This window comes from Annulohypoxylon truncatum (genome assembly GCF_022578515.1).
Source record: "Annulohypoxylon truncatum strain CBS 140777 unplaced genomic scaffold F4807scaffold_13, whole genome shotgun sequence".
Lineage (NCBI taxonomy): Eukaryota > Fungi > Ascomycota > Sordariomycetes > Xylariales > Hypoxylaceae > Annulohypoxylon > Annulohypoxylon truncatum.
The window spans coordinates 1-16031 of NW_025953799.1; the positions used below are offsets into that span (position 1 = coordinate 1).

A 16031-nucleotide genomic window follows, 5' to 3' on the forward strand; every position below is an offset into this window, starting at 1 on the left:
TCCGTTCCGGTTGTTCACATTTTGGGGGGAAAAAACTTTTTACCTTGGTACCTTGGTATTTTTTACAAGGTCTTACAATATGTGCCTGTTTGTGGTTTCCCCCCCCCCCCCCCCCCCCCCAAACCGACTGACGTACAGCCTAAGCCACTTGAGTGCTACCCGACCACTGGGGCTCTTCCAATATGACAGCTTCCCCAGGTGGATATCTCAAGCCGCAACTTGACGCCACATCTGAGTTGGCGTCGGCCTTGTCTCATGTCATCCGTTGAGGACTGAAAGGGGCTACATACATAAGACTGTAAAACTTGGAACTTATAGGTGGGACAGATAGGTGGTGGCTCTAGCAAAGGTTTAAAGATTAAGGGCGATGATTTAACGGAATAGTGCTTATATAACATGAGGCAATTTCCTGTTTAGCAGATATGATGGATCAAAATCATATATCTCACTATTTCTTTGTTAATGAGAGTAAGAACCACACATAGAGACTCTCATTTCAATTACATACCCGTTATCTAAGTATACTTACGTTGCGGGTTTTGCCGAGAAATAACTTATTTTGAGCCAACAAGAGGCCTGTGTAAATAGCCATTCAACATCGAAATCAGGGTCACAGAATAGGGGAACAAGTAAATAACTGTATGGTGTATGATCTCATGTCCTATTATCCAACCGCTAAACAGTACTAATATTATATGCATTGTAGGAACTGACATAAAGTGCCAAACACCAAGTTCCGTTCGCCATCCCTCAACACAAACTAACCGTGTAATCTTGATCACTATCTTTTAGACAACGGCTTTTGCGCAACCAGTCAGCCCAGGACTGATAACTATCCGGCCGCTTCGTGAATATCTAACACAGCCGAAATTTCGGCGTTGCTAGATCAAGAATGCTCCACCCGCTAGACCCAAGATCCAGATGCCTGATGCTCTAATCCCAACTCCGAACTCGCAAGTGCTCCTGTTGTAGAAATACACACGTATTCTGACCTGGGCTAAGAGGATTCGGAGCCCAGATTATAGGGACATCCTCCATATCTCCATCAAGAACTAGTCACTTCAAGAATCGCCTTTGTCATGGTCTTGGTCAGGATTGTAGTTGGTCTCTCCCAATACTGCAGTCGGTTGTGATGTCATCGCCGCCTGCGCATTTGCTTGTGGCTGGGTTTGTATCGTCGGGCCAGAAGGTTGATTAGGAGGTTGGGATTGGCTTCGCGAAGTGCCACTGGTTCCTGCAGTGGCGGCATGTAGCCGTTGGTCAAGCACCTTCAAAGCTAGGGCTCTCCGTCTCTCAGCTTCGGCTCTAACACCTCCGTGGCCAGTGCGCTGCATAAAGTTACCATTTTGCGCGGCAGAGATATCAGCCTGGGAGAAAGGTGTGCATATTCGCATTGCCACCAACACGTTGAATATCTGATCTGTAATTACTGCAATGAATGGTTTAAGGGGACCAGGGAAAAATTCGGCAAAGGCGAACGTCTCGCTAGCGTCTCCGCGCATAGAGGTCGGCTGGGAAGAATCGAGATCCGGAAAGACGGTTTTATAGAATCGCAAGTAAGTCCAGCTTGCCAAGAGACCAAATATAGCCAAAAGTAGAGACGCGCTCGTGAGCAATGGCGTTAGGGATAGTACCGCGACGAGGCCGACGTAAAGAAGAGGGAATCGGGGTACGCGCATAGACAAAACACCTCGGAAGAGTGTGACGGTATGCGCCGGAACAAGCTGGCTGAAAGCGACGAGAAAAGAAATTTGAAGCGGAATCGTGCCAGCAATGGTCATCAATCTATATTTATCATGTCAGCCCATCCATCCTGATATACCGTTGCAGATAGGTTGAAGCTCCAAAAAACATGACTTACGTCCAATCCTCATTCCGAGTAATCGTGAACAGTGTGACGAGAACCAAGAAGGTCAGCGTATTCGGAATCAAAGCGGCCACGAGAAGGAACTTGGCGAACTCCCTAGACGACCAAGCTCGTTCCAAGTACTTCCCCCCATGGTAGAGAGTGAGGCCTGCGATCCCCAACGTAAAGATATTATTCTCTACCAGCGTAGCCGACAGGAAGGTCCAAGGATAAAATAGCGATAGCTGTGGTATGAGGGTGAGCCATTCGACGACGATTTCGGAATGTGCGGACCACTGGCGATAGCGCACGGCAGCGCTGAGTACGGACTGCAGAAGCAGAACCACAAGCACTACGCGAGTGACAGGAGGAATGTTTATTCGCGGAGGCATTGTGGCGGCTGGATATTCGAGACTTGAGTTTGGAGCAGAGTTTGTCAGAAGTCGGTTATTCGGGATCGCGTCGAGGCGCACATATCAAATGGTCAGTGGTCAGTGAGAACCTTACGATTGAGTAAGGCTGGTAGTCGCCTAACGTGGTCTGTGCTTTGATTCCGTTGGCTTGTACAATGTAGAATTTAGAAACGGGGTTCACCTGCACTTGATTAGCCAAGCCTGACACTTTTTTGTTTAATGTTAAAACGTAGCCAGGTACGTACCGCAACGGCATGTACAGTTGAACCTTAAGCCTTCTACGGTATAACTTTGAACATCAAGATTGAACATTGAATCCTATACAAAATTATACTTCATACCAACGAGATCTCGGGATTCCTAGGGTTTCTGGCAGACTTTATCTATCCACAACACGTAACTACACGCATTCATCTCGTCTACCTAATCCCTCCGAATCTACCGAACGGAGCGTAAGGGTTGTCCGTGTGCATGGCCCTCCAGCTTGAACCAGCTTGAACCACCTGCAGTTTAGCCCCGAACCTCCAGGGCTTCCTGGGCTTCTAGGACCGCGAAATTCCTGCAGGGGTGCGCAGACCTATTTTCAATGCACTAATCCCAAAATAGATTAGGCGATTCGTTAGTCGGATGGCAAAAGACTTAAAGATCGTCCAGACGATGTGATGTTTCCTTGCCTAAGCTCGGTACGGAACTCAGATTAAAATTCCAACTCCTTATTCTTCATGTACCTTTTTGAGATCATACGCTACTGTGCTTATTATTACTTATGGGCATTTCGTACAGCATATGCTGGTAACTTACCTCGGATGTTAAAATCTTAGATCGATATTAACTACCGGGACAAGCTATCTATCAATTCAGTTAATAAAATTACTCGTCACGTTGGTCATGACTATTTTTTCCCGTCTTCTTCTGTGACTAGGAGATCTAAGATTCCTGTCGATTCCGGGAGTACCCCAGCCAAGCCTACCTAGTTAGCCAGTTAGCCAAGCTAGGATGACGGATTAATAAAAATGGCAGAACCCTGGACCATTTGTTGTGGAGTCGTCTGGAGTTTCGCTGTCGTTTCCATTGTTTAAAGTGATAGGCTCAGCCGTCTTGTTTCCCTAGCAAAAATCCATTATGGATACCTAGCAAAATAAAGGCTAGCCTCTCCGTTCATCCTCCTACCCGCCAGCAGAACACCTGCAGCGCCAGGAAACGCCCTGCCGCGTGGGTCACTGGCGAAAGGAGACGGTAGATTAGACAATACCGAGGCACTGTACGTACATAGTATGAGTGATGATGCAGAAAAGAGAGAGTAGCAGGCTACAATGTCGAACCCGTCGAGCCCGTCGAACCTGATTCGGACAAAGTTTTGATTCGAGTGCTTGCAGCAAAGCAATTCGTCAATGCAGTTTGATAGGACTGTGATTTTACCTGAATAAGAGATGCGTCCTTAATACGGAACCAAGGTCGACTGATGCCCAGCCCAGCCAAAACCAAAAAACCGCAGCGGAGCAACAGCCCTACTTATGTACACTGTAATCAAAGGCGCCCCCGAAGCAGGACCCTGCACACTTTCAGAGATTTCCGTTCGACTTGCAAATCTGTACCTGGTCACGTCGACGATTGTGTTCTTACGAGCAGATAAGGTGACTCGACAAGGCGAAACCATGCAAGTTCTTTTTACTTTTTTTTCTTCTTTTTTATGCATTTTGGTATTGCATGTTAGAATTGACAATAACCTCGACGATATTATTTTCGACAAATTTTTATTTTTAATCTCCTTGACAATAGTCGATGTCGAATTCCTTTACGAATGTGTACCACAGGTACATGCCCTCAACTAGCAGTCGCAGTCTCCATCAAGAACTTTGTACCACTCATCATGCAAAGTTAAGTAAGTATCTACGTACTGGGAGGTACTTTTAGATGTAAGCAATCTGCAACATTTTAGGCCGGAACATCGAAGTATTTAGGTATTCAGGTACTCCGTACTAGGATGAAAATGGGTGGATCTACAAGGGAAGTTGAGTTAGCTTGGCCCCGACCCATGGGCCATGCATCTTAATCGTTCCAAGGCCTCACTGTCAAAATCTCGTTGTCTTCTTTCCTTCACCATCCTCACAACAAATCGCCAAATGCCGCTTATCCTAATATCTTGACGCCTCTGTCCGACGAGTAAGCCCATAGTAAGATCGTATAAATCCCGTCGCTTTGACGTTTGCTACAATGAAAGAGTATCTTGACTCTAACCGAGTCAATTTCTTGATTTGGAGGTATGTTGTTATTTTTTCCGCTTAGGTATCCCCGGTTTCTTCAACACCAAACCGTACCCTGTGTCGGTTTTGGTCGTCTCTCCCTACCTCTGTCATTTCTATGCTTTCACTCTGCACTAGGTTATTGACATGATATTATAGATATTTAATCGAAGGCAGTACGTAACATTTGCTAACATATCTGACCATTTCGCAAATCTCGAGCTATATAGCTATTTTGATGTGTGGTGGTGACATGGACGGCCGCAGTCAAACTAACCTGAGGTTGCAGATTATCGAGAGACAGCCGTCAAATTCCAGAAAGAGTGGCACGTCGAGGAACCTCACCGACAGCTAGATTTCGCGCAACATGTCAAAAGCCATGCGCTAGTCAATGTTATCAACAAGGGTCTACTGTATAATTCATTAGAACGTGATCATGCGCAGTCACAAGTAAGTTGTTCCTATTCTTAAAGAAAGAAAAAAAAACTTCTATCCGCTTTTGCTTGAGATGCATCGAGCGAGACACGAATCCGACACGGGTTGCGATGAAGGCGAAATTTGATCTTCTCCAATCTCGCCCGGGATCCGGTCAAATGGGCACTGACAGTTTTATTTTCTGTGCAGGTACCTCGTGACGCCGCAGTAGCGGCACTGGCCGAGGCGATGCAGCTAGGGATATTTGGTCCAGTGCACGCACATCCGCCACTTCACCAGCAGCTAGAAGATGAGCAGCAGCAAGCAGATTCGATGGATCAAGATGACAAGCAAGTCGCCGAATTACCAGCAACGGCAACAACTACGTCCGGGGGTGAGGTAGAAAATAACCGAAAACGTCAAATTGACAAGCAACCGCAGGCGCCGCTTCTCAATGGTTCACCAGCTAAGCGACCAAGACTTAGCAACGGCTACGAAAATGGGGTGGATGCAGCCACAACTCCAATGGAACTTGACGGGCAGAACCATGACAACCACGCTTACCCGTCCCCCCAGGAAGGCGAACAGGCGCCGACGCCAACTCCCCGTACTGATGGGCCCGAGCAGGGCACGCAGATTGAAAAAGTCGAAGAATTGGCTACCGAGACCACTTTCATCCCCCTGGGCGTCCAGAGGCTTGATGATGCACCAACTTCTTCTCCAACCACGGCATTGGCTGGAATTAATGGCGAAAGCGCGCCTGTGCTCCTGCATTGCCAGTGGCATCCCCGAGATCCCACCATCTTGGCGGCTGCTGGAACCGATGCGCTAGCCCGAATCTGGAACGTTTCGCGTGTAGCCACAACCGACCTTGCATCTGATGGTCACGTGAATGGTGTCGCTCCAAATTTCAATGATTTTCACACCTTACTCGAAGAGGACACCCACACTAAAGCCACCGTCACCGCCATGGCTTGGAATTGGGACGGGTCGGCCATTGCAGTAGCTACCGATTCGGACTCGAAAGCCCGGATCAGCCTTTGGACTCCCGAAGGTTCTCACCTGCAGGGTTTCGAGGTCGCCGAACCTCCCGTCATCAAACTGCGTTGGAATCCTAACAATGCCGCTATTCTAGGAATTGCGCCGGAGAACGGTGGGGCTCTAATAACTGTGTATCATGCTGTGACAGCAAACTCGATGAGCTACTTTCTGTCTCAACATGATTTACACAGTGAACCCCTGGACGCAGCATGGACAAGCGAATCCGAGTTCTTACTATGCGGTGGCGATGTACTTATGGCTCTAAAATGCGCTGAGGGCGAGATTAAGGAGTTGAAGAAATTCGCTATTCGTGAAGACGACAGCTTAACACAGGTGCAATTTGACTGGAGAAGTTCGTTAGCGGCTACTTGCGGAGAGAAAGGCTATGTCGACGTAAGTAATTACCCAGGGAAAAAAAAAATGATGTGAACTTCTAACAGGTACTATATTAGATATGGGATAACAACGGTAAACGACGTGAGATAAAAGCACACTGTGACGCAGTCACTGCCTTAGCTTGGCAACCACTACAACAACAACCTTTAGGCGACGAGCGGCTTTTAGCTTCTGGTGGGGAGGACGGAGCAGTCTTTATATGGAATGCACTTGCTACTGACGGGAAAGCGAAATGTTCGATGACCATGGGACCGCCTATCGTCGCTCTTGCTTTCACACCCGATGGCGCGTTCATTGCTGGAGCTACGAGCGAGAGGATTCTAATTTGGAAGGTAGGAGAATGTAGTATTCCGCGTGCAAGTTGGAGTCGAATCCCTCATCCTGGCTGGTTCAGCCCACGAATGAATCCTGAATCGGACGAGGAGGACGAACATTGCTTGGGATGGGATGCGACAGGTCACAAGTTAGCATATGGGGTCAACAGTCGAGTAAGTTGTCGCTTGCGCCCAATATACCTGCCCGAATCGTTCAATCGAATTCGAGCTAATGAAATCAGCTCGCCGTTATCAACTTCAGATGATAGCGTAAGATCACTCGCATTTATAATGTTTTGTAGATGCAGCCGTGACGGAACCCAACCTACTCGGCCCGGTTGGCATGACGACGGCTGCTGCCAGAACACGTCCGGATAACCGCGCTTTGCGCATATACAGCCGAGGCTATTTGCGGGAAGCGGGAGAAGTCTGCTTATACGGGCGTCAGCAGAGAGCCGTCGCATCAACAGGAGAGTTGCCGAGAGAGCAAAGCCGTAGGACATCTTGGGATTTTATTACCGCAAACACACCGAGCAATAACCACGAACTCCAAATTCGCAAGCTTTGGAGACAGGTATGAGAAAGAGAAGAAACCTAACTAACAAATCGAATGAGCGTAATAGGTCGTTGTCCACACAAGACGACCATTACTAGACTTCATTCACTCGAAAGCGAACGATGTCGATTCGAACACACCAGGGTACCATCAGAACCGATGACCCACTTTCTATGAACAGTCGAGAATCCAAGACGAGTTTACTTGCACTTACCAACTACCACTAACGCATATCGGGATGAAGCATTGTAAGGCGTTAACGGAACTCACCCATTTATATAAACGTCATATCGTTGCAAAGGATATGGTGATTATACCTCAAGAGAGGGACAAACCTTACGACCTCTTCGAAGCCAAGTTTGCATCAAGGTACTGACGGATTCTGGTTTGGCGCAAACACACATCCCGTCAACGTTCCATCAACCTCAACGACGCTGTTCAATGTCATACAAAGAGCAAAATCCCGGCCCTCATCGCATACCATGGCACTGCTGCTTAAGCTTTTGTTTTGGCCTAGGAAACACTTGTACGAGTCCTGTCAGATAAAATTTTATTATGTTCGAACACTATTGCTCCGCTGTGCTATGTTCTCGCCCATCGTAGCTCGTACCTATTATGACTTGCCGCCCTAGCTTATGCCTTCCATCTCAACAGCGTGAATGTGTGCTTCGCGAACGTATATTTCCCCTTTCCGTTCCATTTCCCTTCGGATAAGCCAACCTCTTCCTTACCCTCTTTATTCGTCGCATTCACTCCAGAGCCAGATACGGTGTAGACGGACACATCACTCCCCGCACCCTTTAGATCCACGGCGAAGTCCTCCGTCTCGCTAATGTTAGCCACGGCCAAATTCACGAACCCGTCGTCCCCTAGCGTAGCGCTGACATCCAACCACGGCGCGCCGTCCTCGCCCAGCGTGCCCTGCAGCCAGGCGGGCTGCGTCTCGCCGACGTAGGAGCCGGAGCGCACGTGGGCGGCGACGGTGCATCCGCGCATGTACTTACTAAACAGCAGGAGCGGCCACCAGGTGGACTGACGCACGACGCCTTCGTGCGTAGTCATGAGCGGCGAAATGACGTTGACGGTCTGCGCGATGTTGGCCATGCCGAGGTACCGCGCCTGCCGCACGAACACGTTCAGCCAGGACGCGACGGCCAGGGCGTCAGATAGCGTGTACTGCTCCTCGGCGCCCTTGTCGCCGGGGGCGCGCTCCGGGTCCCACACGTTCCACTCGTCGAAGCAGATCTTGGTCGCGGGCTTGGTCGGGGGGATGGCGTTCTCGATGCGCGCGAGGTCGATGAGCGACGCTGTGATCTGGATCGCGCGCTCGGCGGCCAGAGGGGCCGTCGCGTTTTTCAGGTGGTTGTTGGAGGCCGTGTAGATGTGGATGCTGTGCATGTCGGCCCAGCCGACGCATTGGTTCAGCACGTGGTGGTCCCAGCTGCTCTGGCCGTCCTGGCCGCAGAGGATGAGCTGGATATCCGGGTCGAGCAGCCGCAGGGCCTTGGCCCACTGCGCCGCCTTCTTCGCGTAGTCCTCCTTCGTCATCTGCTCGACCTGCCACGGGCCCCAGACCTCGTTGCCCAGGGCCCAGTAGCGCACGCGGTAGGGGTCCGGGTGCCCGTTCGCGCGCCGCAGGTTCGCGTAGTAGGTGTCCCGCGTGCCGTTGCAGTACTCGACCCAGGCGAGCGCCTCGTCCAGCGTGCCCGTGCCGAAGTTCAGGCACAGGTACGGCTCGACGCGGCGCGGCTTCCCCGCGGAGAGCGCGTCGAGCCAGCGCATGAACTCGTCGGTGCCGAACTGGTTCGGCTCGACGCCGAGCCAGGCCAGCTCGGGCCGTTTCGGGCGGTTAGCTCGGGGCCCGATCCCGTCTTGCCAGTGGTACGTCGCTACGAAGTTGCCGCCCGGATACCGCACCACGGGGATGTCGAGCTCGCGCAGCGCCGCGAGCACGTCCGTCCGGAAGCCGTCGGCGTCGGCGTGTGGCGAACCCGGCTCGTAGATGCCGCCGTAGATGCAGCGGCCCATGTGCCTGGTGGTGTTTGTGAGTGAGGTTGGTCATTATAGGATGTGTTATATATGTATATGTATGCGGATGTTTGGACATGTATGTATATAGAGATTTGCGAGGATTTTGGAATGTTAGCTGCTCTTACTCGGTGAAGCCTCCATATATCATGGGATCTATCTTGGACAGGCGCTTCGAGGCGTCCACTTCGATGAGAGGGGTCTCATCCCCGGTGATTTTCGTGAAGGTGGTCATTATGGACGATTACGTTCCCCGTTGGAAATATGATAGGCTCAGGAATAGGAGAAAGACTCGAGAGAACGACTTATTTTGAGCCCGGGTCTTTCATGTTATTCATATGGGCCGCTACATGACTTTTCCCCCTCAGCGTATCATGACCCACCGGGGACCGGCGCGGGTTGCGGAAAGCTGTCCCATTCGGGAGAATCTCGCCCGCGGGGCGCCGATTGGCGCGCATAACTCAGCGGGAGTGCTAGGCCCCGTATTCCAGGTGTCTAGTTTCGATAGTCAACGAGACGATCGTTAGAGCTCAGAGCTCTCTCGACATCTAGACAGGTGCGCTTCAAAGGGAACACATGGGTACCCTTAGATGGCCCTTAGATAAAGTAAGCATGCCTACAGTCAGGGGTAGTGTAAAGATAGTGAAGGGTGTAGATTTAGTCTCTGAAAATATGCATCTGATTAGTTGCTTGAACAATTATCAAATCTATTTTTATTAGTAGCTTATGTATGTAAATATTACTTTTTACCCCGCGGCTGGGTTATATAGTATAAGTTGAATTTGTATGGTACTGTATGTAGGTTGGAGTCAAAGCGGGAAAGGGTGAAAATATATCTTAGCTAATCTCTTCGACTGATCATTTCTTACATATCTTCTCACATCTCAGATCTACTATGACGTGTTAAAAGACCACTCGTCTCCTATCTAAAGTTAGAGAGGTACGGTACACTGTACTGTGCTATATTCAGCTCCCCCACACCCGACGGGAGGGAACTACGACTACGCGGGGGGCCAGCTTCCCAGCGCTTGCATTACGCAGTTACGCAGTAATACTCCGTTCCTCCCCCCCACAAAAAGCCCTATTAGGCCAAGTGCACAATCCCAAGTATACATTCACCCTTCTTACATACACATCATAACTTGGAACCGTATACTTCTCCATAATCGCCAGAAATTTAACTAGATAAGCATCTATTCGCCCGCCGACGAGAGCGTTTCCCTAGTTTGCCTTAGATACCCACCAATAGTCTCGAGCTAGCGAGACCCGGGGAGACTGGATAGAGGAAGGGAGAAAGGGAGAGTGACCCACGAGAAGAACGATGAGCGCCCACCAGACCGGCGCAGGAGGCTTTGGCTCTGCTAGACCGCCCATCGGTATGCCAGTGCCGGGGGCGACCGCGGCGCCAGTCGAGTCGTTCACGCCCGAAATGCGGGATCGACAGGCTCGGGGCAAGGACCCTTATGAATCGTCCGAAGGGAGCGGCGGCGACTGGCCGAGCGAGGGCGGTAAGAAGTATCGGAAGGGCGGGTACGTATACTGTCTCATCACCTTAGTACTTCGAGTTTCCTTGCCTCACTTATTCCCCCATACGTCTTTCAGCCAGTATTGGTATTTCTTTTCGACCAAGATGCCGTGCCGCATACGTACATGCGTGCGTTGTATAGGAGGTAACTGACAGACATCGCCTAGAAGCTCCAGGAAGGAGGCCTTCTCCACGGTGGAGAGACGCCGTATGGCTTCCCAGGTTCTCGATAGTCCGGAGCTGCTCATGATGGCAGCGCAGCGAGATAATGAGGTATTCTCCTACCCCTTCCCCTTCCCCCCCCCCTATTATTCAATGCCCCTCCTTAACAGACAACATCAGAGTATACCAGCAACCCGTTTACGATATATGCGCATGCTCTGCGGTCTCGAGCAGTTCTCGAAGAAGCCGCAGCGGGGCGGTGTTCCTGCTTCGCGGGTGGCTAGCGTGTCTACGCCCGGCCGCCCCTCTAGGAAGGACACGCGGTGATTGGCCTCGTCGGGCGGGACAGCGGTCGCGGCTCGGCGGTGATAGTTGTGTTCGTCCTTGGAGAAAGGGGAGGTGTCTCGGGCTGCTCGATTCGACAGGAACGTTGTTTTCTAGCCAGCTATGTGACGTTACGAGGCCCTTCTACGAGGCCATCTGGGGCCGTCGGAGGTGGCAGGGTTTCAAGAGATGAGACGGGATGAGGAGTCAGAAGGACGGTTAGTAGAGGTGATTTCGTCCAAACCCTAGATATAGATACAAGACTGGAAGGGGATTCTAGAAGCAGCGCGACCTGACGTGCCGTCTCTCCGCTCGAGCACCTCGCTATCGAGAGGACATGGGAAGGAACAGAGCCCGAGTCCGCGGTACAGGCGCACGGTACGCTCTCTGCTCAGTTCCCCTACCGCCCTAATGGATACCCCAAGTGTGTGCGTCATTTCTCTCATCGAACAAACGTCATTACAAACTGAGAAACAAACATTCGGCATTAAAGGATTACACAGTCACGGCAGAACGCATGCAAATGCAAAACCCCTATAGGAGGGGAGAAGGGGTAGAGTCGGCGGCTTAAAGTGTGTTTGTTCTTGTTATTTTCGTTTCATGATCATTCGTCATCTAGAGAGCAGTAATAATACTTAAAAGGCTCCTCCCTTTTTATACAGTAAATCTTGTCTGCTTCTCTTATAAACACACGATTTGTTTCCCGGTTTCCTATCATATCCAACGGGAAAGGGGCATATATATGTGCTAAGATATGACCCCCGTGTTATTATAAAAAGAAGTCCGAATAATCCAAAGCTCGTTATCCCGGGTTCCAAATATGCATGCTTGGCTTTGAACGCCCAAAACGCCATGATATGATGAACCTCCATGATATTCCTCTATAAGGTCATTGCAAAATGAGTCTTTTATCCTGTGACTCGAGTTTCCCAGATCCCCCAGTTACCAGCCCAGGTTCTTCTTCTAACAGCGAGTTTTATTAAGCATATCTCATTGAAGGTGCTCTCTGGCCCCACTGAGGTCCGTCCTGCCAGGGCTGTTGCCTTGTCCTCCGGCTTCCAACTGATCGGGCCGCCGGTGGTGGGCGCAAGACGGAATTCGCTGCAAATGGGGCGCCGTTTCCGCCTACCCAACTACCGCTAGGTTGGACTGTCTTCGCTATCTTTCTTCTCCGCGCCCTACGCCGGCATGATGTTATCATACAACAGCTAAGACCGATGAGAAGAAGGCCGCCGACAGATGCAGCTACGGGAATGATGATATTCTTATTATCAGAGAAAAAGGATCCGACCTGGTCGACGAAACTAGATCCCTCGCAGTTCCCATTAGAGCAGTGTCCACCACCTTCACAAGGAGTGCCGTCCAGAAAGTTCTGCTGCATATCATAGCAAGCGTTCGGTCCAAGTTGAGATGAGGAGCAGCGAACTTGACAGGTCTGCGAGTCGCAGGCTTTCGTATCGCTATTGTTCGTCACTGATCCTACGAGCGCCGAGCATTGTTGATCGCGAGAAGTACACTGTCCAGAAGCACATGTTAAGCCAGCACCACTAGAGCCACAAGACTGGCCATCCGGCGCCTTGACATCAGCAGGGCACGCTCCGGATGTGCCACTGCAAGTCTCTGAAGGATCACATGACCCAGTGCTGTCTCGACAAACCGACCCTGACGACTTAAACTGGCATTGGTCCGAACAGCAATCCTCGTTAGACGGATCACATACGGCGTTGTCCTTGAACTTGCATGTTGTTGCATCACAACAGGTATTGTTGCCGCACCCGCTCGTACCACCACAATCGCACTGCTCGCCAGCCTCTACGATGCCATTTCCACATTGACTTCCCGTTATTGTCACGACGTTTTGGTTGTTACTCAAGCAGGTCGACCTAACACTATTTCGTCCCATCGCCGAGCAGATGTTGCCAATAGTGCAAGGCGAGAATTGAGTGATGCCTTGTGCCGTAGAAGGATTCATGATGAAGCCGCCGTTAGCATTACACGAAGAAGTGCTCAGTGGGCAACATTTCTGCATCGATGATGTACCGTCCGCGCAAGTATCGGACGTACAATCGTGGACGGCACCGAAGGTGTGACCCGATTCGTGAGCAAACACTTGCCATTCAGTTGAGGTTCGAACGACGACGTTAGCTCCCCCAATCGTCTCATTCCCTCCACTCGAGGTGCTTGTCGACTGAGAGCAAAGTTGACCCAACCATGCTAATCCTACAGCGGCATCGGTATTGCATGTGCTTAAGAGTGTCCAGTATGCGTTGGTATCGTTATGCTGATTTCTCCACGCCGAAAATAGGTTAAGACGATCTGTGATTGTGACACTGTTGCTACACGGGACGTTCCACGGTTCATTTTGTGTCGGTGTCCCCGGACAATTCTTGTCGCTGATAGTCAGGTTTTGGATACCCAAGGAGATATTAAACGAGCTCTCGTAGACTGCTGATGCTGAATTGACCTGTTGGATGATGTTGGAACGTACATCGCTGTTGTCGTTAAACTGGGCCGTATACGTGCAATCCGTTGCGATACCTACCAGAGCTACCTTGCGAGTGGTAGGACAGCCCTCAGTGGACCCAATGCTTTGGGCTAGGTTGACACCAGCACCATTATTGCCGGTTGTTCCGTCGATCTGGCGCCCAAAGAGCTTAGTTGAGTCCACAGCCGACATATCACGAAGATCCAAGCCGCGATGAACCGGATGCTGATCTTCGTTGTTGAAGTCCAGCGTATCATAAGAACATGAGTTTTCACCCAGCCCGCGCTTCAGTTCCGAGACATCGTACGAATTCGGTTTGATGTCTGAATCTCTCCAAACCACCATATATTCATCATCTGCCACGTCCGCGGTGGGGTCATCTTCGTGTTGCGTTTGCCTATAATTAGAACTGGTCTGAATGTGATGTTGGTTCCCATTGACGCGAAATGTGCCCTCGAACAACGGCGTCGGTCCATCTCGGTAAACTGTGACTCTTGCCCAACCTGAATTAATCCATTCCAAGTGCTCTGGATGCTGTACGAATGCGTGACCCTTGAATACCCTATGATCCATCCTATCTATGTTCTCCTCGCGTACGGAGCCGTCAGCGCCGATATACCGCACAGTAGCGGAGTCGAAAAGCACATCATGGTTAGGTTCTAACGTTATTCGAACCTTGTCTTGTTCGTTATGAAGTAGGAATGTGAGGTCAAATGAGGAATAGGCGTGTACTCGATTAGAGGCGGTATGGATCACGGGATTATCGAGGCGACTAATATAATTCAACGCATTTCTTTTAACCGAATGCGCATGCGAGGATTGCGATATAAGTGATAAGACAATGGCCGCGGCCTTGAAGATGCCGCGCATATTCGAATGGGGTGAAGCCCTGCTTCGAGGACAATAACTTGTTCTCAAGACCCCATGCGACGGCGCGATCCGGATTGTATCGCCACGGGCGCCTCGAATTTTAGGAAGTGGGAAATTAAAAAATTAAGAACTATCGTCTTCTGACCGTCCGCCGGAGAGCATTTAATAGCTTCAAACTAGGGCCAAGCTTTCCAAGAAAGAAGGGGAACAGAAGTAAAGTGAAACGAGAAGCAGAAGCCGTAGGGGGCCGGGTCGAGTAAAATCTAGAAGCCAACTATCGCTGCTTTGTAGCAACGTTAGAAGAGGCTTGGTCTTAGATTTCTAAGCTTGCAATTCCAAGGACCTGGAGGAATTGGAGAATTAGGTGCTGCCGGGCTGAACCTGTTTTCCGTTTGCCAATCCTCATGAATAAGGCATGGGAACACCGGAGCCTTAAACGCTAAAATGATCCCGTCCAATAATCTGGAGATAGGGTCAAAACTAAAGTGCCTGCTTGATGATGGGGAAATGACGGCAAAGGAAACATGAAAGCAGTGAAATGTTTCAATTACGGATTAGACGGCATAGAGAAAAGAACGAAAAGAGGTTGGAGAAGGGAAAGATTGGATGTGTGGCTGCGCAGCGCAGGCCTCGACCAAAGAACCCAAGAACCCAAGACCCTCAAAAGACAAGACATTAAAAAAAGAGGAGAGAGGAATATGCGAGGATGGCGGAGTGGTGGAGGGATGTGCGATGAGAGTTGCTTGCTGAGTCCTGCATAAGCAATTAAGCCAATCATATCCCTGTTTTGATTTGAATATTGATAAATAGCAGGTGAGACCGGCCTCGAAGGCGGGCTGGGCGGGGGCAACTGCTACTCAACTGCTACTCACTGCTACTGTAAGATCCGGGGTCTTATTCGATAGGTACATGATACTTAAAACCCGCGAGCCGGCTTGGCAGTCAGCGGATTTACATCGTGCTTGCTGTTAGTACCAACTTATACGAGAAGACCAGATTCGTTAGCAAAACCATCCGTCACTCAGCGAGACAATTTCCACGAAAGTCTGTGAATTACCAATCTACAATTGCTGAGAGACACTATGGACTAAACTCGTGATACATAGGTACCTATCAGCATGTGTTGATGAGACCTTGAGGCGAAATATCCCTGCTCTTATTTTCCTTAATTATGGAGACCAACCTAGGTACGCTCATGTCCGGCTGTTCGTCCGTTCAGACCTCTAAGGTCATTGTCCTGTTTCAGAAGGCTGCCATACTAGCCTTGCGACTCCAGAAAATGTGGAATTCCGGCATATCACCAAGCGAGCCAAAAAGAACGCTGTTTATATTAAACAATGATTACCATGCAGCATGCCGTCCATACATTTGGCCATTTTATGATAAATGTGCTTCTCTCCAATTGTCTCGACCG

At 50.1% G+C, this 16031-nt stretch overlaps 5 protein-coding genes across 5 annotated transcripts; 2 read left to right on the forward strand and 3 right to left on the reverse strand.

The window, feature by feature from the left end:
* Positions 1-640: 640 nt before the first annotated feature.
* F4807DRAFT_422701 (DUF1751-domain-containing protein) lies at positions 641-2602 on the reverse strand. The gene is made up of 3 exons (XM_047997710.1): positions 2505-2602; positions 1862-2440; positions 641-1785 (listed from the first exon to the last, which is right to left on the reverse strand). Exons 2-3 carry the CDS (start codon positions 2236-2238, stop codon positions 1062-1064), a joined length of 1101 nt encoding a protein of 366 aa, XP_047854791.1. The 5' UTR covers positions 2239-2440; positions 2505-2602; the 3' UTR covers positions 641-1061.
* Positions 2603-4361: 1759 nt separating this feature from the next.
* On the forward strand, positions 4362-7790 carry F4807DRAFT_422704 (WD40 repeat-like protein). The gene is made up of 5 exons (XM_047997711.1): positions 4362-4520; positions 4662-4678; positions 4792-4952; positions 5127-6350; positions 6410-7790. The coding sequence occupies exons 1-5, from the start codon at positions 4474-4476 to the stop codon at positions 7043-7045; spliced, it is 2085 nt and encodes a 694-aa protein (XP_047854792.1). The 5' UTR covers positions 4362-4473; the 3' UTR covers positions 7046-7790.
* F4807DRAFT_422708 (glycoside hydrolase family 51 protein) lies at positions 7791-10110 on the reverse strand. The gene is made up of 2 exons (XM_047997712.1): positions 9380-10110; positions 7791-9255 (listed from the first exon to the last, which is right to left on the reverse strand). The coding sequence occupies exons 1-2, from the start codon at positions 9484-9486 to the stop codon at positions 7857-7859; spliced, it is 1506 nt and encodes a 501-aa protein (XP_047854793.1). The 5' UTR covers positions 9487-10110; the 3' UTR covers positions 7791-7856.
* On the forward strand, positions 10100-11828 carry F4807DRAFT_422709 (uncharacterized protein). The gene is made up of 3 exons (XM_047997713.1): positions 10100-10781; positions 10947-11049; positions 11119-11828. The coding sequence occupies exons 1-3, from the start codon at positions 10573-10575 to the stop codon at positions 11263-11265; spliced, it is 459 nt and encodes a 152-aa protein (XP_047854794.1). The 5' UTR covers positions 10100-10572; the 3' UTR covers positions 11266-11828.
* On the reverse strand, positions 11829-15311 carry F4807DRAFT_422712 (zinc metalloprotease mde10). Its single transcript, XM_047997714.1, has one exon. It carries the CDS (start codon positions 14615-14617, stop codon positions 12242-12244), a length of 2376 nt encoding a protein of 791 aa, XP_047854795.1. The 5' UTR covers positions 14618-15311; the 3' UTR covers positions 11829-12241.
* Between the last annotated feature and the right edge of the window lie 720 nt (positions 15312-16031).

Bases quoted from the DNA above. Each gene is read 5' to 3' on its own strand.
- F4807DRAFT_422701 (XM_047997710.1), bottom strand. From the start codon at position 2,238: ATGCCTCCGCGAATAAACATTCCTCCTGTCACTCGCGTAGTGCTTGTG. The intron at 1,786-1,861 runs GTAAGTCATGTT...TGATAAATATAG, and splicing joins ACTCGGAATGAGGATTGGAC to ATTGATGACCATTGCTGGCA.
- F4807DRAFT_422704 (XM_047997711.1), top strand. From the start codon at position 4,474: ATGAAAGAGTATCTTGACTCTAACCGAGTCAATTTCTTGATTTGGAG. The intron at 4,953-5,126 runs GTAAGTTGTTCC...TTTTCTGTGCAG, and splicing joins GTGATCATGCGCAGTCACAA to GTACCTCGTGACGCCGCAGT. The intron at 6,351-6,409 runs GTAAGTAATTAC...GTACTATATTAG, and splicing joins GAGAGAAAGGCTATGTCGAC to ATATGGGATAACAACGGTAA.
- F4807DRAFT_422708 (XM_047997712.1), bottom strand. From the start codon at position 9,486: ATGACCACCTTCACGAAAATCACCGGGGATGAGACCCCTCTCATCGAA. The intron at 9,256-9,379 runs GTAAGAGCAGCT...AAACACCACCAG, and splicing joins ATATATGGAGGCTTCACCGA to GCACATGGGCCGCTGCATCT.
- F4807DRAFT_422712 (XM_047997714.1), bottom strand. From the start codon at position 14,617: ATGCGCGGCATCTTCAAGGCCGCGGCCATTGTCTTATCACTTATATCG.
- F4807DRAFT_422709 (XM_047997713.1), top strand. From the start codon at position 10,573: ATGAGCGCCCACCAGACCGGCGCAGGAGGCTTTGGCTCTGCTAGACCG. The intron at 10,782-10,946 runs GTACGTATACTG...ATCGCCTAGAAG, and splicing joins AAGAAGTATCGGAAGGGCGG to CTCCAGGAAGGAGGCCTTCT. The intron at 11,050-11,118 runs GTATTCTCCTAC...AGACAACATCAG, and splicing joins CAGCGCAGCGAGATAATGAG to AGTATACCAGCAACCCGTTT.